The 21,510-nt window shown below is 61.1% G+C and overlaps 4 protein-coding genes across 7 annotated transcripts; 2 read left to right on the forward strand and 2 right to left on the reverse strand.

Moving 5' to 3' along the window:
• Nucleotides 1–546: 546 nt before the first annotated feature.
• On the forward strand, nt 547–12,299 carry BRPF1 (bromodomain and PHD finger containing 1). Of its 4 annotated transcripts, none has more exons than XM_030957088.1 (14): nt 547–1,178; nt 2,066–3,025; nt 5,261–5,417; nt 5,615–5,698; nt 6,494–6,625; nt 6,965–7,093; nt 8,051–8,363; nt 8,836–9,150; nt 10,127–10,414; nt 10,504–10,651; nt 11,186–11,322; nt 11,408–11,526; nt 11,633–11,787; nt 11,872–12,299. In XM_030957088.1, exons 1-14 carry the CDS (start codon nt 583–585, stop codon nt 12,053–12,055), a joined length of 3,717 nt encoding a protein of 1,238 aa, XP_030812948.1. In that variant the 5' UTR covers nt 547–582; the 3' UTR covers nt 12,056–12,299. The 4 variants fall into 4 exon arrangements, with proteins under 4 accessions (XP_030812948.1, XP_030812950.1, XP_030812949.1 ...); XM_030957090.1 differs by having other exon boundaries at nt 11,186–11,307; XM_030957089.1 differs by having other exon boundaries at nt 8,839–9,150.
• Nucleotides 12,300–12,436: 137 nt separating this feature from the next.
• Nucleotides 12,437–14,460, forward strand: OGG1 (8-oxoguanine DNA glycosylase). Its single transcript, XM_030957095.1, has 7 exons — nt 12,437–12,807; nt 12,890–13,176; nt 13,253–13,432; nt 13,518–13,696; nt 13,771–13,912; nt 14,005–14,054; nt 14,130–14,460. Exons 1-7 carry the CDS (start codon nt 12,458–12,460, stop codon nt 14,190–14,192), a joined length of 1,251 nt encoding a protein of 416 aa, XP_030812955.1. The 5' UTR covers nt 12,437–12,457; the 3' UTR covers nt 14,193–14,460.
• On the reverse strand, nt 14,423–18,059 carry CAMK1 (calcium/calmodulin dependent protein kinase I). Its single transcript, XM_030957096.1, is given in 13 exon segments — nt 14,423–14,830; nt 14,908–14,921; nt 14,923–15,011; nt 15,093–15,180; nt 15,278–15,356; nt 15,460–15,572; nt 15,667–15,742; nt 15,837–15,963; nt 16,060–16,198; nt 16,267–16,341; nt 16,565–16,696; nt 17,412–17,525; nt 17,950–18,059. Coding segments are annotated over 12 exon segments (1,074 nt in total). The 5' UTR covers nt 17,498–17,525; nt 17,950–18,059; the 3' UTR covers nt 14,423–14,774.
• Nucleotides 18,060–18,448: 389 nt separating this feature from the next.
• On the reverse strand, nt 18,449–21,351 carry TADA3 (transcriptional adaptor 3). The gene is made up of 8 exons (XM_030957094.1): nt 20,852–21,351; nt 20,467–20,717; nt 20,192–20,297; nt 19,897–20,038; nt 19,635–19,738; nt 19,424–19,533; nt 19,106–19,291; nt 18,449–19,029 (listed from the first exon to the last, which is right to left on the reverse strand). Exons 1-8 carry the CDS (start codon nt 21,056–21,058, stop codon nt 18,837–18,839), a joined length of 1,299 nt encoding a protein of 432 aa, XP_030812954.1. The 5' UTR covers nt 21,059–21,351; the 3' UTR covers nt 18,449–18,836.
• Between the last annotated feature and the right edge of the window lie 159 nt (nt 21,352–21,510).

The following is a 21,510-nucleotide window of genomic DNA, read 5'->3' on the forward strand; positions in this document are numbered from 1 at the left end:
AAACGGGGAGGGCCTAGAAAATTGGGGTGACCAGGGGGACGGAGGGGTCCGGAGGGACCGGGAGGACCGAAAGGGTGAGGGGGGCGAGGGGGGTCGGGCTGGGGCGGGGCCGGGCGGTAGCAGCGGGGTCTGTGATTCGAGGCGGCAGATTCGTCACCGCCGTCTCGACGCGACCCGGCCCGCTCCCGCCGTTCCCACGTGGCCTCCCCGCGCTATCGTCGCTGCCGCCGCCGCTTTCCCCGTCCTCTCCGTCTTCGCTGCCGCTGGTCCCGCCCGGTGCTGCTGCCCGGCGGTGCCGTGGCGAAAGTGCGGTTGCTAAGGGCGGCGCGGCGCTTTACCCAGGGCCGCCCCGCGCCAGGCGCCGCCGCAGCTCCATTGTTGGGGCCGGCCCGGGCCCGCCGCCGCCGCCGCCGCCGCCCATGGAGCCGCCCGCCCGCTGAGCGCGGCCCCGCGCCGGGGAGCGCCGCCGCAAGGGAAGGAGCGGGCAGCGGGGAGCCAGGCCAGGGCGGCCGGGGGCCCGGGGAGGGGGCGGGGGGGGGGGGGGCCCGGCCCGGCCCGGCCTCGGCCCCCCGCGGCCCCGCCATGGGCGTAGACTTCGACGTGAAGACCTTCTGCCACAACCTGCGGGCCACCAAGCCGCCCTACGAGTGCCCCGTGGGCACCTGCCGCAAGATCTACAAGAGCTACAGCGGGATCGAGTACCACCTGTACCACTATGACCACGACAACCCGCCCCTGCCCCAGCACACCCCCCTGCGCAAGCACAAGAAGAAGGGGCGCCAGGCCCGCGCCGCCAACAAGCAGTCGCCCAGCCCCTCCGAGACCTCCCAGTCGCCCGGCCGAGAGGTGATGACCTACGCCCAGGCCCAGCGCATGGTGGAGGTGGACCTGCACGGCCGCGTCCACCGCATCAGCATCTTCGATAATCTCGACGTGGTGTCCGAGGACGAGGATGTTCCCGAGGAGGTGCCCGAGAATGGGAGCAATAAGGAGAACACGGAGACGCAGAGCGTCCCGCCCAAATCTGGGAAGCACAAGAACAAGGAGAAGCGCAAGGACTCCAACCACCATCACCACAACGCCTCGGCCAGCACTACCCCCAAGCTGCCCGAGGTGGTGTACCGAGAGCTGGAGCAGGACACCCCTGACGCCCCGCCTCGTCCCACCTCGTACTACAGGTATTGTCCGTGGCTGGGTGCAAGGAGACTCCTAGGCTCATGCCCTGGGTTTGGAGGCGGAATTGGCCCCACTCCGTTCAAGTGGCTTGCCTGTGGCTCCTGGAAATGGCCTTTGTCTGCCTCTCCCAGGTCTCACAGAACTGGCTGTTCCATGGCCTCAGGCTCCTGGTGCTCTGCCTGGTGTCACATCACAGTTCTGAGAGGTCTGTGAATCTACAGAGCTCTCAGTTGCTGCTTAGCTCATTGCCAGCAGTTTGATTGCTGCGCTCTTTCCTTGCTGGAACAGCACTTAAAATCAAAACAAAACCCAAATGTGTCCTTTGCCTCTCAGTCTGTCTTGGAGGTATGCTGAGATATTTTCAGAGCCCTTCAGCACCAAAGTGTACCTGTAGGATTTGTCTGTTTGTGGGCATACTTCTTAATTGTTTTCTTACAGTACTTTGTGAGAGATTTGGTGGATGCAGTGGCCCCAGTTAATACCTCAGGCAGGAGTTAACAGAGCTCCCTAACCAGAATTAATGAAACATAGCACCTCCATGCGTGGTTATTGTGTCTTGGTTGTGAGGCTGTTTCCTCCAGAGCACTGGTACTTGCTGGGTGGCCCATGCAGGCCCCCTCCTTGCACTGATGAGTCTCCAAGGCCTGACCTTGCTCCTTAGACCAGTGTTGTTTTGTCTCCAAGCTGCTGTTGTGCCACTGTGCTAGTCAGGGTGCAGCAGCACCTTCTGCTTCTGCACATTCCTGCCTTGTCCCTGTTTCTTTATTTTGGCTTAAGGCTCAGCTGGAGCATTTGAACATTCCCTCAGTCACAGACAAATCCTGGAGTTGGGGCTCAGCAGCTCCAAATGTGTCAAACATGCCTTTACTTTCCCATGCTGTCCTTCCAGGTACATTGAGAAGTCGGCAGAGGAGCTGGATGAGGAGGTGGAGTACGACATGGATGAGGAGGATTACATCTGGCTGGACATCATGAATGAGAGGCGGAAGAACGAAGGCGTGAGTCCTATTCCCCAGGAGATCTTTGAGTACCTGATGGACCGCCTAGAGAAGGAGTCCTACTTTGAGAGCCACAACAAGGGGGACCCAAACACCTTGGTGGATGAGGACGCTGTCTGCTGCATCTGCAATGACGGGGAGTGTCAGAACAGCAACGTCATCCTCTTCTGCGACATGTGCAACCTGGCTGTGCACCAGGAGTGCTATGGGGTGCCCTACATCCCCGAGGGACAGTGGCTCTGCAGACGGTGCCTGCAGTCACCCTCGCGTGCCGTGGACTGCGCCCTCTGCCCAAACAAGGGGGGGGCCTTCAAGCAGACGGACGATGGGCGCTGGGCACACGTGGTCTGTGCCCTCTGGATCCCCGAGGTGTGCTTTGCCAACACCGTCTTCCTGGAGCCCATCGACAGCATTGAGCACATCCCGCCCGCACGCTGGAAGCTGACCTGTTACATTTGCAAGCAGCGTGGCTCTGGGGCTTGCATCCAGTGTCACAAAGCCAATTGCTACACTGCCTTCCATGTCACCTGTGCCCAGCAGGCCGGGCTGTACATGAAGATGGAGCCCGTCAGGGAGACGGGTGCCAACGGTACCTCCTTCAGTGTGCGCAAAACCGCCTACTGCGACATCCACACACCGCCAGGCTCTGTGCGCAGGCTGCCCGCCCTCTCCCACAGCGAGGGCGAGGAGGAGGATGAGGAGGAAGAGGAGGAGGGGAAGGGCTGGAGTTCTGAGAAAGTCAAAAAAGCAAAGGCCAAGTCTAGAATTAAGATGAAGAAGGCACGGAAGATCCTGGCAGAGAAACGAGCTGCAGCACCTGTGGTTTCTGTGCCCTGCATCCCCCCCCACAGGTACGACCTGCTGCCCTCTCTGGACTGGAGAGAAATTTCTCCTTTCCTCCATGCTTTGTGTCCTCCTTCCCATGTGGGCATTATCCTATTCCCCTCCCTAGCTTTTTGCACAGGTAGTTCTCACTCTGTTGCTGCAGAGGGCTGTGGTGGTTTCCTCTGGGAGTCCTGCAGAGAGGCAGGGCCATGCACTGCCCTGCAAAGGTGTCTGGGCCCTCGGCAGGGCAGGAAATAGCTGCTGTTAGTTTAACAGTAGAGAACGAACTTGGCCGGATGAGTCAGGAAGCAGCTGGAGGTTCCCAGCACTCCTTTCCTGTTGCGCTGACCTCAGGCACTGGAGTAAAGGAGGCGGGGAGGAGGAGGGAACTGCTCTCCTTTCTGCTGAGGTCTGTTCTCTCCTGAGGCTGTGTCAGGCAAAAGACAAGTGTGGGAGTGATTCAGGCCTGGGAAACAGGCTAATCCCGGGGTTATTTTGGCTCTGGAGCAGAGAGGTTTGGAGTCAGGATCCCTGTGCTCTGCTGAGCAGAGCTCATCCATCCCAGCAGCCACGTACTCCTTGCTGGGCTTCCTCAGTGCTCTCTGCCAGGCACAGCAGCTGCTGCTCCCTTTCAGCGCTGCCTGTTGGAGCAGGGCCGGGCAGCCACGGGTGCTGAAAGCTGTCTGTGAGGAGGGGTGGCTGGAGAGCACCAGGATCCTGCCTGCCAAGGAACACCACGGTCCTAAGGCTGACTCCTCAGTGTGAGGCCTCACGAGGGGTTATGTTTCTGTCACATTCCAAACCTGTGGTTTCATGGGAAGGTGCAAACACCCTGTAGTTACAGTTGCAACTGCTTCGTGCCTTGCTCTTGTTAGATTGTTGGTCTGACCCACAAATTCCAAAAAAAGAGCATCTAAGAGCCTTGCCAGAATTCATCAGTGTTTATTACTCTGGAAGTCCTCAGCAGCATGTAAAAGCACATAAGGGCATCCTAGGATGTTTCTGTATCTCATTGTCACCCTGCAGCAGGCGACACCCTGTTGAGCACAGGTTGGGCATGGAAGCATTTGCCTTTGTGGTGGTGAGCTACCAATCCTGAGCTGCTGAGCTCTCCTTCCTGTGGCAGGAGCTGTGCTGGGGCTGTGACCATGGGACACTGTCAAGACCCTTAGACCCTCAAGACTTATCTCCTATGCCCTTGGGTAGGAGCACATGGAAGCCGTGGGCTGTGCTCTCTGGGCAGCATTCTGGTGACTTGGGGAGGCAGGTCTGCCACAAGGCTGCTGGCTTTTTACCATGGTCTGTTTGTGTCCCAGACTTATGTTTTTGCTCACTCGGGGCTTGCTCCATAACAAGAGCATCTTTTTCTTATGTGTGGACATGTTGGCAGTTTGTAGGGTCTTGCTGCTATTGCATTCACAGCGAAAATATACTGAGCTAGAATCCTGTTGGGATTAATTATTCTTCAGGGGCTGTTGCCAGAATGACACTTCCTGTGGGAGCTGTGCTTGGCCAGTGATGGCATATGAGGCTGCTGTCCCCAGTCTCTTCAGCTGAGGCTGATGCAGGTTGGGTCATCCCTTGGGAAGAGCTGTCCCTGGGAGGTGGGGAGATGCTGAGGGTTCATCCCTTTGTCACTCTACTAGCAGGGCATCTCTGTCCAACTTTGCTGAGCAAGGCTGTCCCAGCCCCTTCAGACTATCTGCTGTTGTAGGAAGTAAGCAATCCCTTTTGTGGTTCTGGGCCGTTCAGGATAGTCTTGGATGGGATGTGTGTTGTACTCATGCCTCCTGCTCCCTCCTCGTGCTTTGCCAGGATTTGAGTTTTCTCTGGTAGCATTTGGCCAGACCCCCCCCGTCACAGCAAGTGGCCCTCAGCCAGGTAAATAATGGTTTTGGGGTAGTAGCACCATCACACTTGTGGTCTCAGGGACCATGGGAGCTGTTAAAGGTCCAGCCCCCAGTGTGGCTGTCTTGCACTCCAACCTGCCCCAGGCTTTGCCCAAAAGTTGACAGGAAGTAGAAAGGAAAAGTGTGTTGTGGGGAGGCAAGGCTGCACATATCCTGGCATCCTCTGTTGTGCCTAGGCTGTGTTACTTGGTGTTACAGAAAGTCCTGCCATATAAAAGGATGTTCTCTGCTTGAGGAGTTTCTCAGCTCTGCTGGGATGGCCTTGCTGCTACTTGTCCCTAGCCAGGGCTTCTCCTGCAGCAGCCAGGCTTGATTTGTTGATGGACTCTGTGGTTCTTCTCCTTTCCTCAGGCTCAGTAAGATTACAAACCGTTTAACCATCCAGAGGAAGAGCCAGTTCATGCAGAGGCTGCACAGCTACTGGACTCTGAAGAGACAGTCCCGCAATGGTGTCCCCCTGCTCCGCCGCCTGCAGACACACCTGCAGTCACAGAGAAACTGCGACCAGGTAAGGGCTGCTTGGTGGGGGGCTGCAGGGAACCCTGGCTGTGTGCATGCTTCCTGCGCCTTTGGAGCTGTGGGCTTGGAGCCTTTGCTGCATGCAATGCCTGCAGGTGCAGAATGGGGGTCAGGTGTATGAGCTTTCAGATGAGGGAAGGGCAGCCCCAGCTGCTTTTGCTGCTTCACCTTCTCCTCCACTCTCAGTGTTCAGAGAATTGCCAGGCAGCGACGCCACTGGCAGCCTGCCACAAGAAGGGAATCCTGCCCTCTCAAGCTGCCACGCTGAAGGTATTTCCTTTCTTGTGCTTGCATTTAGCCAGTAGTGATGGCAAACCTGTCAGAAATGGCTCTAATATGAGGCCACTGTGCCAGGCAGTGTTGAGAGAGATGGCCAGGGATCTCCAGAAACAGTCTGGACTGAACCAAGGCCTCTCTTCTAGCTTCTGATACTGCTCCAAGAGTGCTCCTTCTGGGTGCCCACAGTCAGCACTTCACAGATGTGAAATCTGGTGCCAGAGAGGAAGATTTTTCTTCTGGCTCCCCATCTGAGCTGTAAATCTTTCTTTCTGAGCCCTCTGATGACTGTGACTGGGCAGGAGTTTCTCCTACCTTTGTTTGCTCTTATTATTTTTGCTGGAGAAGAGTTGAGGCTGCTTCTGCTCAGTTTTGGCTATGGCAGGTTAAAAGCTGTAATCTTTTTGGTGCTCCAGAAATTAAAGCAACTAGAGCTGTTGTTTCCTTTTTGAGCTGTTGCACTTTGTCAGAGCTGTGAGCAGCAACACAGACCTCTCGGGCAGCTGCAGGCAGTCAGTCAGTCATGTTAGGAAGGGTGTTTCCAGAGGCTCAGGATGTTCACCTCCTGACATCCTAAGGGCTTGATGACCAAGGGGCAGGTATTTAGCTCTTGCCAGAGGTGAGACTGAATCACCTGCCTAGGTTACAAGAAAGGACCTGTGACCTTTGCTGCACCAGCAGGTCAGGCATGGTGGTTCCCTTTGCCAGAGAAGAGCCCCAGCACACAGTCAGGAAGGTGGAGATGGGAGCACATCTTCTATCAGCTCATGGTCTCTGATGTTCCCACAGAGAGACACTGAGGATAAGAACTGGGCCCTGAAGGAACAGCTGAAGTCATGGCAGCGCCTGCGCCATGACCTCGAGCGTGCGCGCTTGCTGGTGGAGCTGATACGCAAGCGGGAGAAGCTCAAGAGAGAGACGGTAACGACTGCCCCTCCTTGGGGAGCGGCTGGGTGGGCATCAGCAGGGGCTCCTTAGGGTGCTCTAGGTGTGCCGGGGTCCCCTCGGCTGTGCTGCGCTCTGCTCCGATGGCTCCGAGCAAAGGTGGCTGCTCTGCAAGGCACAGGTGGGACGCATAGGGGCTGGAGCCAGTGTTTCACCTCTGCCCCCCAGAAACGGGGCTGAGGGGTGCTCCCTACCCCTCAGCAAGGAGAGGAGGGGGGTTGCTGTCCTGCAGGGCTGCACTGCTGCTCCCTGGGGACAGTCCCCACTGCCTGGCTAGGGCCAGGGGCTCAGCCCCGCTCTGTTCCTTTGTTTCAGATCAAAGTGCAGCAGGTGGCACTGGAAATGCAGCTGACCCCCTTCCTCATCCTTCTCCGCAAGACGCTTGAGCAGCTGCAGGAGAAAGACACGGGCAACATCTTCAGTGAGCCGGTCCCTCTGTCTGAGGTAACAGAAATCTACGAAGTAAGAACCCCCTCCCCAGATTTCTCCTTCACTCAAACTTGTCCCTTGCTCGTGCCAAGGGCTGCCCAGGGTGTGTTCTGGTCCAGAAGAACTCTGAGCAGCCTGGTGCTGGCTCATGCCAGCACCACTTGCTCACCAGAGCGGGTGTGCAGCAGTGCCCCTCCTGGGTGAGCCAAATGCAGAACAGCTGAGCTGGTGACAGCTGGGGCACAGCACTTGACTCTTCCTCTGTGTGTGTTACTGGTGACACCCCAGGGTCTGTGATCAGTTGGGGATTCCCACTGGGAAAGGCAAAGTGCCAGCCCTTAGCAGTCAGCTTGCTTTTACCTGTCCTCTTGTGAAGGCTTCTGCTAGATGACTGAGCACAGCACGGAGATGGGTTTGACCCTTAGAGTGTCACTGCTGCAGGAAGGGGAGATAATTCCTGAGACTGTCACTGAGTCCCTGTCTGGGAGCATGGCAAAATTCCACATGGTCTCTGCAAGGTTCTGGCAGCAGGTCAGCATGGAGGCATCTTAGCAGATGGGGAGGAAGGCTGCACCATCTCACCTGCCACTTGGACAGCTCTGCTTTACCTTTCTGCACTCACCTTCACCCCTGGGGCTGCACTTGCAGCACCCTCTCCAGGGAATAACGTGTAGCATACTGGATCCCAGCTGCCTGCAGGCAGGAGTTGAGGACAGGATGCTGGCATGTGTGCTGGAGCTGTAAAAACGCTTCAGAGTGCATATCCGCTCTAACAGGTTGAGCACAGCACATGGGCTTCCTAGTCCGGAGGCGTTGCTGTTCCTCAAGCTGCAAAAGCAGACGGCATTCCCCGATGTGCATTTGGGCAGAGCACAGGGAGTGATACCTGATTCCTCTAACAACTGTTTTCTTGGAGCAGGTACTGCTAACTGTGGCTCCTGGGCTCTTAACTCTGGCTCTTTCCTCATGCAGGTCCCAGACTACCTGGATCACATCAAGAAGCCAATGGATTTTCAGACAATGAAGCAAAATCTAGAAGCCTATCGCTATCTGAATTTCGATGACTTTGAGGAGGATTTCAACCTGATCATTAACAACTGTTTGAAATACAATGCCAAAGACACGATCTTCTACCGGGCAGCCATCCGCCTGCGGGAGCAGGGAGGTGCCGTGCTCCGGCAGGCTCGCCGGCAGGCAGAGAAGATGGGCATTGACTTCGAGACTGGCATGCACTTCCCCCACTGTGTCACAGTGGAAGAGGCTCAGATCCAAGACATTGAGGATGGTGGGTACTCAGTCCCTGCCCTGGGGTAAGAGGGCTACTGAAAGGTAAAGCCTGGGCAGAGTCAAGGCACCCAAGAGTCTGACCTGCCTCTTCTGGGAGGTTAAGTCGAATGTTGGGCTGTGTGTCCCCAGTCCCTGGAGACCTGGTGGTTTTGCTAGCCAGGTACTTATCAGCCCCATTGGGTTGGTTCTAGGCTGTGGTTTGTCTGTGTGTCCTTTCTTTCCTGTTACATCCTTGTTCCAGACAATGTGAACCCCAGTATTCTCCACACTGCTGATCAGCCTGCTTTCTCCAGTAGTCCCAACTGCCTGAGTTCCCACAGGGCTCCTTCTCTTGGTCTTTTAGGATAACTTCCCTAAAGGGTCTACAGGTGTTTGGTGCCATGCCAGCTCCTTCTTCACCCTCTCAGGTAGAGGAGCTCCACTGGAGTTCCCGATTTCTTTCATCCATCTGCTCCTCTTTGTTTCCCCAGAAGATGTGCGGCTGCTGCTCTCAGAGAATCAGAAGCACCTGCCATTGGAGGAGCAGCTGAAGATCCTGCTGGAGCGGCTGGACGAGGTCAACGCTGGCAAGCAGAGCATAGGACGGTCCCGCCGGGCCAAGATGATCAAGAAGGAGATCACAGTGCTGCGGCGGAAGCTCGCTCACCCGCGGGACCTGGGCCGGGAGGGGCTGGAGCGGCACAGCTCCTCTGCCAGGGGAGTCCTGCAGTCCCACAACCCCTGCGAGAAGGACCTGCAGACAGACAGTGCTGCAGAGGAGAGCAGCAGCCAGGAGACTGGCAAAGGTAATACTCCCTCCAGAATTGCCAGTCTGAGGAGCCATGGAGAGCTGCCTCTGGACAGGTCTGTCTGGGGAGAGGCTGCCCTGGCAGGTGCCTCCTTAGGCAGGACTGTGTGGGCAACTCCCCACACACATCTCGCTCTTCACTCCTCCATGGGAATGAGGCAGGTGGCCTCTTGTGGGACAGTCCCTTATCCCACATCCTCCTCTGGGGACTCCTTGTTTCCTGTAGTGCCTCCCTTAAGCGTGGGTGTCAAGTATGATGTCTGTGCCTCCCCAGCCCCCCTCCCAGCATTCTCACTGGATAGTTTGTAGTGAGCTGTGCCAGCCAAGCAGGGGGGATTGGATGAAGGAGGCCATGTCCTGTGTCTGGAACAGCCACAGCCTGATGTGTTTGCCCCTGGGTAGGGTTTGGCAGGTTGTTGATGTTCACAGCTGCGGTCAGCAGTGACCTGGTGAATTCATCTCTTTGTCAGTCAAGGAACTGGAAGCTGTTCCAGAGATCACAGTTCCAGCTGTGATCTCTGTGGGGCATGAGGTGGATTGTTTCCTTCTGATAGGACCTACTAGCTTGGCCATGTTGCCTGGTTTCTAGGGGCATTATGGAGAAGGCTGCCTTTGATGTCCCTTCCTGCCAGAGGGCATGGGAGGGAGTTGCAGCAGCAGTGACTACTGAACTCCAAATGCTGTCCCAGGGCTGAGAGTCGAACAAGCCAGCTGCCAGCTCCCTGGATGGAGATGCTGAGCTGGGCTCTGTCGGGAGAACAGCAAAAGCACCAGGCAGAGCTACCATGTGTCACTGGGCATTTGCCACCTCTGCATCCCAATCCTCTCATCTAAACACTGAAAAAGCAGATTCTTCCTACAGTGAGGGAGGATCTTCTGAGATCATGTTCCCCAGAAACAAAGCTGTTTCGTGATACCGCTGCCATGCAGTCCCTGCCATCCGGGCTGCAGCTGACACCTTCTCGCTCTTCCAGGTCTGGGTCCCAATTCCTCTTCTACCCCAGCACATGAAGTTGGCAGGAGGACCTCTGTGCTCTTCTCCAAGAAGAACCCTAAAACTGCAGGCCCTCCAAAACGTCCAGGACGCCCCCCAAAGAATCGAGACAGCCAGATCCCTCCTGGGCATGGGAGCAGCCCCATTGGGCCCCCCCAGCTCCCAATAATGGGGTCCTCCCAGCGGCAGAGGAAGCGAGGGCGGAGCCCGCGGCCCAGCTCCAGCTCCGACAGTGACAGTGACAAATCCACAGAGGACGCTACCATGGGTGAGTGCAGCTGGGCACCTGTGGTCCCACTGGCAGCACGTGGCAGGCTCTGGTGCAGTGGTAATGCTCTTTGTTGGGGTGTTTTTCAGACCTGCCAGCCAACGGTTTCAGCAGCGGGAACCAGCCCGTGAAGAAAAGCTTCCTGGTGTACCGCAATGACTGCAATCTTCCCCGGAGCAGCTCCGACTCGGAGTCCAGCAGCAGCAGCAGCAGCAGTGCTGCCTCAGACCGCACCAGGTACTGCCCCAGGCCCAGCTCTGCTGACAGCAGTGCTGCCCAGGGTGGCAGTGGGCAGCTCTCAGCCTTGAGTTTCTGGACGAGCACCCCATTTGGTGGTCCCCATCTTGTTCATCCTGCAGCTCAGCTGTTAACCCCAAGAAGTCTGTGGGGTTTGTGCCTTTTTTAATGTAAAACCTAAAGGTGCAAGTGTGCAGCAAAGGGCCAGTAGGAAGCATGAACTAGGGAATTCCCTGTTGGCACAGTGGCTGCTCTGTCATTGGCCCTTCCAGCAGCCTCCTGCCTGCGCCTCTGATTTGGGTGAGGACACATCTTCTGGTCCTCCCAGGTGGAACTGGGTGAGGGTCTGGCTTGCACCCTGGCAGAAGCACCATCCCACCTTTCTGCCTGGTATCCCTGCCAAGTCCTTCCTAGTGCCAAGGCCGGCAGTTGGAGGCCACAAGCCCTGGTGTCTTACCACCCTGGCCCTCTGGAAAACAGTTTCTGGAAGCTTAATGTGAGTCCTGCTGATAGCTCTGCTCCCTGTCTCTGCAGCACAACACCCTCCAAGCAGGGCAGAGGGAAACCCTCCTTCTCCCGAGTGAACTTCCCAGAGGACAGCAGTGAGGACACATCAGGGACAGAGAACGAGTCCTACTCCGTGGGCACGGGACGAGGTGTGGGGCACGGCAGTAAGTACTGTGGCTGCACAGCTGTGTGCCTGGCTGGCACCATCACCTGGGGGGACACAGCTGACTGCCCTCTCCTCCTGTACAGTGGTGCGTAAGGGCATGGGGCGTGGTGCAGGGTGGCTGTCTGAGGATGAGGATTCTTCCCTGGATGCCCTGGACCTGGTGTGGGCTAAGTGCCGGGGCTACCCCTCCTACCCGGCGTTGGTGAGTACTGCCTGTTACAGGGACCTCCGAAATCCATGTCCCCTCCCTGCAGACTGGTTTTTGGGGTCCCTGTTCTCGTCTCAGCCCTCCCCTGCTCGTTTTGCAGATCATTGACCCCAAGATGCCGCGGGAAGGCATGTTCCACCATGGGGTCCCCATCCCCGTGCCCCCCTTGGAGGTGCTGAAGCTGGGGGAGCAGATGACTCAGGAAGCACGCGAGCACCTCTACCTTGTCCTCTTCTTTGACAACAAGCGCACTTGGTAAGGCCAGGGGGCCGAGGGCTTTGGGGGGGTCCCCAGAGACGATTGTAACCCTCAAACGAGGTGGCCCCCTGCTCTCCACAGGCAGTGGTTGCCCCGGACGAAGCTGGTGCCTCTGGGGGTGAACCAGGACCTGGACAAAGAGAAGATGCTGGAGGGCCGCAAGTCCAACATCCGCAAGTCGGTGCAGATCGCCTACCACCGCGCCATGCAGCACCGCAACAAGGTGCAGGGCGAGCAGAGCAGCGACTCCAGCGAGAGCGACTGAGCCGGTGCCGCCAGCCGCTCCCCCGCCGAATCTCAGGGCAAACGGGGCTCGGTGACCCCCACCCCGTGCAGCTGGCCTGCACCCACGGGGGGCCGGGGGACCGGGAGGGGTGGGGCCGGTCCCCCGTGCCCCCCCCACTCTCCTATTCCCGGTGCCCGCTCCCCCCAGCCCGCCGCTCCCCGGGATGCTGTTCTGGCCGCCGCCGCGCCCCAGGGCGGCCCCCCGCGCCCCGCACCCCCGTGCTGCCCCCACCCCTGGGCCCAGCCCCTGGCCGGCCCCGCGCTCGGACGTTGTTTGTATTTATTTTGAAGGAAGAAAAAAATCTATTGATTCTTAGAAAATAAACCTCCACTGCGGAGCCGCGGCCGCTGCGGGCGGGGAGGGAGCGGGAGCGGGGCGGGTATGAGCGGCGGCACCGGCCCCGCTTCCGGCTGCGAGCGGAAGCTGGGGCGGGGAGCGGCGGGCGCTCCGCCCGCGCGGGTTTATGGTGGGGAGGTTTGCGGGGCCGGGGGCACGGGCTGGGGCGCTGTGGGGAGGTGTGGGGCGGCCCCGGGACTGTGGGGCAGCTGGAGGCGCAGCGCCGGGCGGTGCCTTGACCCGCCGCCCCCGCGGGCAGCGGCGCGCAGTCGCTCCCCGGCCCCCATGAAGCTGCGGGACGCCCCCTCCGCCTGCCCGTCCCTGTGGCGCTGGTTGCCGTGCCCGCCGGCCGAGCTGCGCCTGGACCTGGTGCTCTCCTCGGGACAGAGCTTCCGGTGAGCCAGCCCGGGCGTCTCGGGTGTGCCCCGGCCCAGCTCGGCGCGTCCGAGCCGGCCCCGACCCCCCCGTGTGCGGCAGGTGGTGGGAGAGCAGCCCAGGGGCGTGGACGGGTGTGCTAGGGGGCCGCGTCTGGACACTACGGCAGGACGGGGACCGGCTCTGGTACACGGTGTACGGCGAGGAGGAAGAGCACGAGGAGGAGGAGGAGCGGGATGGGTGCCCCGCCAAAGCAGCAAAGCTGAACGCCGCAGAGACGGACCGGATCCTGCGTGACTACTTCCAGCTGGACGTGGGGCTGTCGGCCCTGTACCACACCTGGGGGGCGGCCGACCCCCTGTTCCGCAAGGTGGCCAATGACTTCCCAGGTGAGGCGGCCCCGCGGAGCTACACGGGATGGTCACAGCACCTGCTCGGCGTTCCCTCACAGCATCCTGCCTGCAGGGGTGCGGGTGCTGCGGCAGGACCCCGTCGAGTGCCTCTTCTCCTTCATCTGCACCTCCAACAACCACATTTCCCGCATCACTGCCATGATCGAGCGCCTCTGCCAGGCCTTCGGCCGCCGCCTCTGCTGCCTCGATTCCCGGCCCTTCCATGCCTTCCCATCCCTCTCGGCGCTCACAGGTCCACCATCACCCCGCTGCTACCGCTGTGATATCGCCATGGCCTCACCTGTGCCCACTCACGTCCCTCTGCTGTGCCCCCCCAGGTGCTGAGGCCGAGGCCCAGCTGCGGGCGCTGGGCTTTGGGTACCGGGCCAAGTTTGTCAGCGGCAGTGCACGGGCCATTGCTGAGGGGCTCGGCGCCGAGGGGCTGTGCCAGCTCCGCTCTGCGCCCTATGCCGAGGCCAGGAGGGTGCTGTGTGCCCTGCCTGGTGTCGGTGCCAAGGTGGGTGCCAGGACGGGGGTGGGACAGGCAGCAGAGAGCAGCACTGGGGGCTGACTGGGTGCCACTGGTGGCAGGTGGCCGACTGCGTGTGCCTGCTGTCCCTGGACAAGGCGGAGGCGGTGCCTGTGGACACCCACGTCTGGCAAATCGCACGGCAGCGCTATGGCGTGGCGCTGGGCGGCAAGAGCCTCACTCCCCGGGCCTACCAGGAGATCGGTGAGGGCAGGGCTGCATCCTGAAGTGGGACCCTCAGGGACGGTGGATGGTGTGAGTGTACCCTCACCCTGGTGTTCACCCTCTTTCTGCAGGCGACTTCTTCAGGGAGCTGTGGGGCCCTCGTGCCGGCTGGGCACAGGCAGTGAGTACGCCCCCCTTCCTGAAACCCTTGCCCCCCACCCCAAGCCATGCCCACCCCATTATCTCCCCATTCCAGGTCTTGTTCTGTGCTGACCTCCGCAAGGGCCAGAAGCCAACCGGCAGCCAGCATCAGGCCTGAGAGCTGAGGCTGGGACAGCCATGGGGGTGGGCTCCTCTAGGGACACCCCAGGAGGAACAGAGACTTGAGTGGGACACTGCACCTGCTGCCAGCCTGGGGTCTGGGGGGATGTGGGATCTGCCTGGTGCTTGCCCACTGTGTGCATGGGGGAAGCCGCTGCCCTGGGCAGTGAAGCTGGGGGGGGTCAAGGCTGTGTCCAGCTCCCTCAGTGCAGAGCTGAGCCAAGCACCTTTGGCCTCTTGTCTTTATTACAAGCAATAAAATAGAAACATCCATTTGGAAAATTGTCCTTGAACATGCTGGGGTTGGGGGTGTGGGGCAGTGCCAGGCCAGGCGTGGAGGGAGGGAAGGGGTGTGGGAAGGGGCCTGGGACAAAGCCCCCAGCTGGGGGGCTCTGTGGTGTGCTCCTGCCCCAACGCAGAACTCTGCTGTGAGGCTGCAGTGGGGGCAGCTCCACACAACCAGGACAAGCCAAGCAGGTTGCCTGCACACTACTTCCCCTGCTCCTGCACTGCAGAGCCCCCCACCCCACATGGCTGGACCCCCTTGGGCCCCCTTGGAGGCAGCTATGTGGGGCCGTGCTCAGTCTGGTGGGAGACGCTGAGCTCTGCTTGGGGGTGAGCGCCCACACTCTGACCCTGCAGGGAGGAACAGGGTGAGATCCTGGTGGCAGTGCTGAGGGGTCTGGGATGGGGATAGGGGGTTTGGGGCTCACCATTGCTGGTCCCCCGTGGGAGTTGTCTGCCCAGGGATGTCCTGGCTGGTTCCCAGCTGCAGCTTTCTCATGTGCCTCACCACCGCCGTGGCGTTGAAAGCTTGCTACTGACCCCAGTGTCAGCTGGTATGGGGTGCCTGAGGGGCTGCTGCACCCCCTAGCACCCACCAGCACCCCACACTCACCTTCCACTTGCTCTTTGCAAAATTCTTCTTGATCTGCTCGCTCACTGACTGATGGATGTTCTTGTCCAGGGCTGTGTCCCCGGCAATCCTGGAGCAAGAGAGAAGTCAGCCAGGGCACCCCTATCCCATGGCTGCTGTGGGGTGAGCTGGAGAGGGGAGCAGACAGCAATAGGTCTCCCCATTACCAGGGATGCTGCAGGGCTTGCTCACAGGTGAATCGCTTGCCAGGGTCCTTCTCCATCAGGTGCTGGATAAAGTCCTTGGCTGGAACAGAGCATGGAGCAGCTCTGAGTGTCCTCTATTCCTCTGGGTACTGTGAAGCTGCACCAGGCTCACAGGCCCCACTGCCCTGGTGGTCCCAGCTCACCTGAGTCCGAGATATCATCCCAGTAGGGCGAGTCAAACTCGTACTCGGCCTGCAGGATCTGCTCGAAGAGCTTGGCATCGTTCTCATCATAGAAAGGAGGGTAACCACAGAGCCTAGAGGGGCAGTGGGGAGGGGGCTGCTGGTCCCAGGCAGCCCCAAGGCACCAGGCCCCCAGGAGGGGAAGGGAGTGGGAGGGGGGATACATACAGGATGTAGGCAATGACTCCGATGGACCAGCAATCCACTGCTTTGCTGTAGGGCTTCTGTGCTAGCACCTCAGGGGCTGGGGGGGATGGCAGCAGTGAGGAGGGACCCCAACCTGTGGGAAGATCCCAACCCCACACCTAGGGTGGTGGCAGCCCATGGCAGGCACTCACCCACATAGCCAGGGGTGCCGCAGGCTGTGGACATGACGCTGCCACAGCCCTCGATCTTGGACAGCCCGAAGTCGCTGATCATGATCTTCGAGTCCTCATCCATGCTGTAGTAGAGCAGGTTCTCGGGCTGCAAGGAGAGGAGGGTAGAGGGAGGGGTGACACTGGGGTCTCCTGCTGCCTGGTGCCATGACAGTGCTGTGTGTGTCCCCCCTCAGCTGCTCACCTTCAGGTCACGGTGGACGATGCCCATGTCGTGCAGGTATTTGACGGCATCGAGGATCTGCCGGATCAGGGCGCTGGCGTCGCGCTCCGTGTAGAAACCCTTCTCCACAATGCGGTCAAAGAGCTCCCCCCCCGAGACCCTGCAGGGATGGGCAGCACCTGTCAGCGTGGCCCCCCCACCCCTCGGGAGCCCCACAACGTCACTCACAGCTGCATGATGAGGTAGAGGTGGGTGCCACTCTCGTAGATGTCATCCAAGGCCACGATATTGGGGTGCTTGATTCTGCAGGGGGAGGCACAGGGGGGTGGTGAGAGGGCACCGGGCTGCCCCCACGCCAGCCCCCAGGGGACAGGGAGCAGCCAGGCTCTGTGCCGCAGGCCATCACGCGCCGCTGGCTATTTTGGGCACTGGCAATAACACACAGCAATGAGCGCTGGCACTGGGGGCTGTGCCGGGTGGGGGGCACAGAGCGAAACCCCCACCCCGGTGCTGGGACGGCCCCTACTTGTGGAGGACGGCAATCTCGTTCTCAATGCTGGTCTCCTTTCCCTCCAGTGCCTTCTTGGCAATGCACTTGATGGCCACGAGCTTCTGCGTAGCCTTCTCCTCCGCCAGGACCACCTCGGAGAAGGCCCCCTTGGGGGGGTGAGGGATGAGCAGGGCACGGCGGCCACAGCCGGAGCGGAGCTGCCGATGCCGCCATGCCACGATTGTCATGGCGACAGGCAGAAAGTCCAGCTATTTATAGGAGAAAAGCAAGCAGGAGCGGCTGGCTGGGATGGCCGGACATGGACCCTGCCTGCGATAGGATGCCTGGAACCCTCCGCCCTCCCAGGGTGGCTGCACCATCCCCATATCAGGCAGGGTAAGGCTGTGGTGTTGCCGAGGTCGAGCTGTGCTGGGGCTGAGCCCCCATGTGGGCTGCAGTAGCGCTCTGCTGTGCCATCCTGGAGCACCCAGGGGCACCCAGGAGCCAGCCAGAGCTGTTGGCAGTGCCCAGGTGGGGAAAAGACAGGAGGGACAGGCAGTGTGTTTGCGCTGTGCAGGGCTCTAAGCCCTGACATAATTAACCTGCTAATCCAGCCTAAGAGCCTTACCATGCTGTGGGCACTGCCAAGAACCCCTCTGCCAGCCAGGGGACCACCCTCAGGTACCCTCAGCACAGCCCAGGAACAAGCCAGTGCCAGAGGGAGGTGGCACCTGTGCCCCAGAGCATGTCCCCTCAAATGCAAGTCCCACCTTGGGCAAGGATTTGAGCTGGTTCCATATGGAAGGTTGGGCAAAGCCTGAAGGGCCAGACCCATCACCGCAAGTGGGCTGTCACTGGTGTGTCGCCCCAGTCTGCAACTCACGTGCCCAGGACGTCTCGGAAATCATAGATCCTCTGAATATCCTCGATCCTCTTCTTCCAGCTGGGCCCATCCTGCCCCAGCGGCATGGTGCCCTGTAGGGCCACCCACCCCCACCTGTGACACGAGTGGGGACAGGCTGTCAGCGTGCTGGGATGGCATGGGGACACGGGGATGACAGGGTGCTACGGGACGGTGGTTGTCATCCTGGGGTGATGGGAACAAGCCTTGTCGACGCAGGAGTTTTGGCGTAGATTGTCCCAGTGGGGAAACGCGCGGGGACTCTCCCGATGCCCGCCCATGGGGCGGGTGCGGGGCGGGCAGGCAGCGGGAGGGCTCCAGACACACGCGTAGGTGCCCGGGGGGTCCCCACCGCCATCCCCCACGCCCGCCAGCCGGCACAGCGGCGCCGAGCGGGACACGCGTGGGAGCGGAGCTGCGTGGCGCGGGCGATGCGCAGCTCCACTGCCGCTACTCGGTGTCCCGCGTGGGCACGACCTCCGCGCGCGGGCACGCCGCCCCCGCCCCGGCCCGCCCTTACCGACGGCCCCGGCCCCGGGCCCCGCGGCGGAGCAGCGGCGACTCCTCCCGGCGCGGCGCCGCCGGACAGCGCTGACGTCACGGTGAGGGCGGGCAAACGCGGCCGCTGCCAATGGGAGGGGGCGGCTCGGCCGCGGGGTGGGGGGGGGACGACGACGACGGGACACGCGTGACCGCGGGCGCGCGTGGACACGCGGGAAAAGCGCGGGGAGGGCGGCGCGGCATCACCCACACGCTCCCCCCGCAGCTGTTGCGGGGATGCGAGGGCATCCCTTGGGGAAACACGAGTGGAGTGTAGGTCAGACCCAGCCCCGCCACTCCTCGCCCCCCTCCCCAGACCGAGCCCACCCCCCACAGCCGGGCAGGGCTGTCCCCCAATGTCACCACACCGTCACCTGCACACGGCTGCCTTTATTGCCGGCGCTCGCGGCAATAGAAACCACCGGTACATGGAGAGCTCGGCCCCCCACCCACCAGGCCCCTCACCCCTCCGGCCGCTTCCCCTCCCCACTCCCCCCAGTCCACCCGTGGGGCCGGGATCTCCCCCTGCCCCGCATCACAGAGAGGGACAGGGGACCGTGGGAATCGCGCCATCACATCTGGCCCCTGCAGTGACCTGGCTGATGTCACTGAAGTAACAGGGGAGTGCAGGGGGGACATGGGAGTGGAAGGGGGGACCTCCACAAGTCCACGGGGTGCCCAGCTTGGGTCAGTGACAGCCCTACACAGGGAGGACACAGCAGCTGGGCTCCTTCATCCGAGTAGGGAGGCTGAGCACACTCAGGGCGTGGGGGAGGCTGTGCCAGTTCCATCCGTGGTGGCAGGGCTCAGGCAGGGCAGCCCCCTGCAGGTGAGGTCCACACACAGTGGGGGGGTCCTTGGTCCCTGCTACCCATCCAGCAGCTTGAGAATGCTCTCACGCTCCTTCAGGGTCTTCCAGGCCTGGTCCTTCTCCTTTTTGGTGGGCGTGCGCTTCTTCTGCCGGGCAGCCATGATCTTGCGGAATGCATCCATCACCTCGTTGTCAGCCATGCGGACGCGCTGCCGCAGCTCCTGCCGGTGCAGCTCCTCCTTGGCCAGCCTGGGGGGCACAGGGGGGCGTCAGGCCCTGCTAGGCAGCCCCCTCCTTGCACCCACCCCAGCCCGCTGGCTCTCACCTCAGCAGCTCGTGCTTCTTGGTGCGGTTGTGTGCGCTGAGCGCCTTCAGCTCTGCCTGCCTCTTGCGTAACTCAGCCAGCACCTCGTCCTCCGAGTCCTCAGCCGGACGGTCCTCTGACTCCAGCAGGCCCTGGGCCACCAGCTCCTCCTTGATCCGCCCCTCCAGTGACTTGGTGTGGGGGACACTGCCAGGGTGGAGAGTGCTGCTGCCCACCACACGCCCTTTGCTCCCTGTGACTCGCAGTGGCAGGGAGCCAGCAGCGTGCTCGGTGCACCCACGGGCAGTGCTGAGCTCTGGGCCCGCCCCAGCCGCTCACCTGAAGGGCTTGTTCTGGCTGCGGGGAGATGTGCCAGCACCGTCAGCTCCCGAGTCCTTGCCGGTGATCTCAGGGATGGGGGAGTCCTCAACAGGGGAGATGATGTTCTCCTAGCACAGGGAGCACCAAGGAAGGGTTACAGCACTGGGTTTTGGCTGCAATGCCCTACAGTGGCAGGCCACCATGGCACAGCACCACTGCAGCCCCTCACCTCCACAAGGGCCTGCAGGAGACGCTGTGTCAGGGGACCAAAGGGACACCCATCCTCTGGCTGCTCATGCTGGGCTTCTGACTTCTTCAGGAGGGCATCGACATCTAGGAGCAAGTGGGAGAGAGGAAAAAGCAACCCCAAAGACACAGAGATGAGCAGTGGGCCAGGGCAACCCTTTCTCTCAGCCTTTCTCGGGCCTGGCTCCATTGGGCACAAGCACTCCCAGCCCCTCTGGGCAAAGGCAGGGGTGGGATTGGGGCACCTTTAGTGTCCAGCTCGGTCAGCGGCCCTAGGACACCTTTCTTCTTGTCAGCAGCAGCTGCAGCCCGGGCTCCATCCTTCTGCTCCTCCAGCAGGTCCTCTTGTGCCCAGCGCTGGGAGTAATGCTTCCCCAGAGGTGGAATCTGCAAGAGCAAGGCTCAGCACAGCTCCTGCAGCCTCTGCCTTTCCTCCCAACTCACCAGTCCCACGGCAGCATCCTAGGCAGGAACAGTCATTGTGAGGTGCCAGAGGGGATGGGGAGAGAGGGCAGAAGAAGTGGCTTAGGAGCTTTTCACCTTGTAATGCTCAGCCTCATCCTCCGGCGGCTTGAGCAGCTCCTCCAGGACTCTGACCTCTTCGTTGGTGAGGTCGGCACAGTACGGCTCCACCGATGCCCAGAACCTGCAAGAATGGATGAACTGTGAGAGGGAGCTGCAGGGGAGCACATGGAAGGTGATGCATGTCCCCTTTCCCCCTGTGACCCCTCTTCTCTCGGGCTAGAGGCAGCCCTTGTGCCATGTGCTCCAAGGAAGGAGAAAGATGATCCCAACGCCTCCCAACACCCACCCACCTGTTTGGAGCATCATTTTTGGGGATGCGGGGCACATCAATGGGATCATCCTGGAACTCATATTCCTGGATCTTGGGCTGCAGGTTCTTAGACTTGGGCCGGCCGGGCCCAGGCCCAGTCCCATGGCCCCCTTTGCCCTCCAGCTTCTGCTTCTTGGGCTTCCCATGTTTTACGGATGTGCCCACATCGTGGTCCTTGCTCAGCTTCAGGAACCGCCGGTCGCCCTTCTTATCCTGCCAGTCCGTCAGGATCTGGAAGAGAGTGTGTCCCATCAGGTGTCCCATCAGGTCCTGTGCCCAGCGCTGGGCAGGGGCAGACCAGAGGCAGCTCCTCGGTAGGAAGGAGCCAGACAGAGTCCGTCCCTGACCCAGCGCGGCCCCCGCACCTGTGTCTCAGCCTCCAGGACGCGAAGGCGGCGGCTGGCGGAGGACAGCAGCGTCTCCAGCTCCAGCTGCAGCGTGTCCAGCTCCTCGATGCCGATGCCATCGTCCTCCGAGCGGGCCAGCACGGCCGTGTAGCGGGGGCACACTTTCACGTGGTCCACCGACTTGAAGTCATGGAACTGCAGCGGGCAGTCCTTCAGCTCGCTCATGGTGGCCGGGCACCGAGTGGGCTCTGGGGGACCGACGGGAACACGGGGGAGCCGGGGACGGGGGAAGCCGGCAGGGAATGGAGCGGAGTGAGGGGCTACGGAGGGCCGGGGGGCATCGGGGCTCTGTGGAACCGGGGGCAGGGGATCACCGGGGCGCTGAGAGGAACGTGGGGAGAATCACCAGGGCGCTGAGGGAACAAGGCGGGGGGGATCACCAAGGCGCCGAGGAACCCGGCGGGGGATCACCGAGGGGAACCGGAGGGAGATCACCGGGACGCGGCGGGGGCGGCCCCGGGGCGCAGCGGAGGCCGCGGGGCCAGGTCTGGGCCGGGCGCCCCTTCCGGCCCCGCGGGCGCCCCGCCCCTCGCCGCCCATTGGCCGCACCGCGCCCCGCGCCGCCGCTCATTGGCCCAGCCCGCCCTCCATCTCCCTTCCCTAATATGGAAGCGCTG

This window comes from Camarhynchus parvulus, chromosome 12 (genome assembly GCF_901933205.1).
Source record: "Camarhynchus parvulus chromosome 12, STF_HiC, whole genome shotgun sequence".
NCBI lineage: Eukaryota > Metazoa > Chordata > Aves > Passeriformes > Thraupidae > Camarhynchus > Camarhynchus parvulus.

Coding starts and splice junctions, on each gene's coding strand:
- BRPF1 (XM_030957088.1), top strand. CDS start 583: ATGGGCGTAGACTTCGACGTGAAGACCTTCTGCCACAACCTGCGGGCC. Junction 6,626..6,964: donor AGAAGCTCAAGAGAGAGACG/GTAACGACTGCC, acceptor CCTTTGTTTCAG/ATCAAAGTGCAGCAGGTGGC. Junction 10,652..11,185: donor GCTGCCTCAGACCGCACCAG/GTACTGCCCCAG, acceptor CTGTCTCTGCAG/CACAACACCCTCCAAGCAGG.
- OGG1 (XM_030957095.1), top strand. CDS start 12,458: ATGAGCGGCGGCACCGGCCCCGCTTCCGGCTGCGAGCGGAAGCTGGGG. Junction 12,808..12,889: donor TCCTCGGGACAGAGCTTCCG/GTGAGCCAGCCC, acceptor CGTGTGCGGCAG/GTGGTGGGAGAGCAGCCCAG. Junction 13,433..13,517: donor ATCCCTCTCGGCGCTCACAG/GTCCACCATCAC, acceptor GTGCCCCCCCAG/GTGCTGAGGCCGAGGCCCAG.
- TADA3 (XM_030957094.1), bottom strand. CDS start 21,058: ATGAGCGAGCTGAAGGACTGCCCGCTGCAGTTCCATGACTTCAAGTCG. Junction 20,718..20,851: donor TCCTGGAGGCTGAGACACAG/GTGCGGGGGCCG, acceptor ACTCTCTTCCAG/ATCCTGACGGACTGGCAGGA. Junction 19,739..19,896: donor GACCGAGCTGGACACTAAAG/GTGCCCCAATCC, acceptor ACTTGCTCCTAG/ATGTCGATGCCCTCCTGAAG.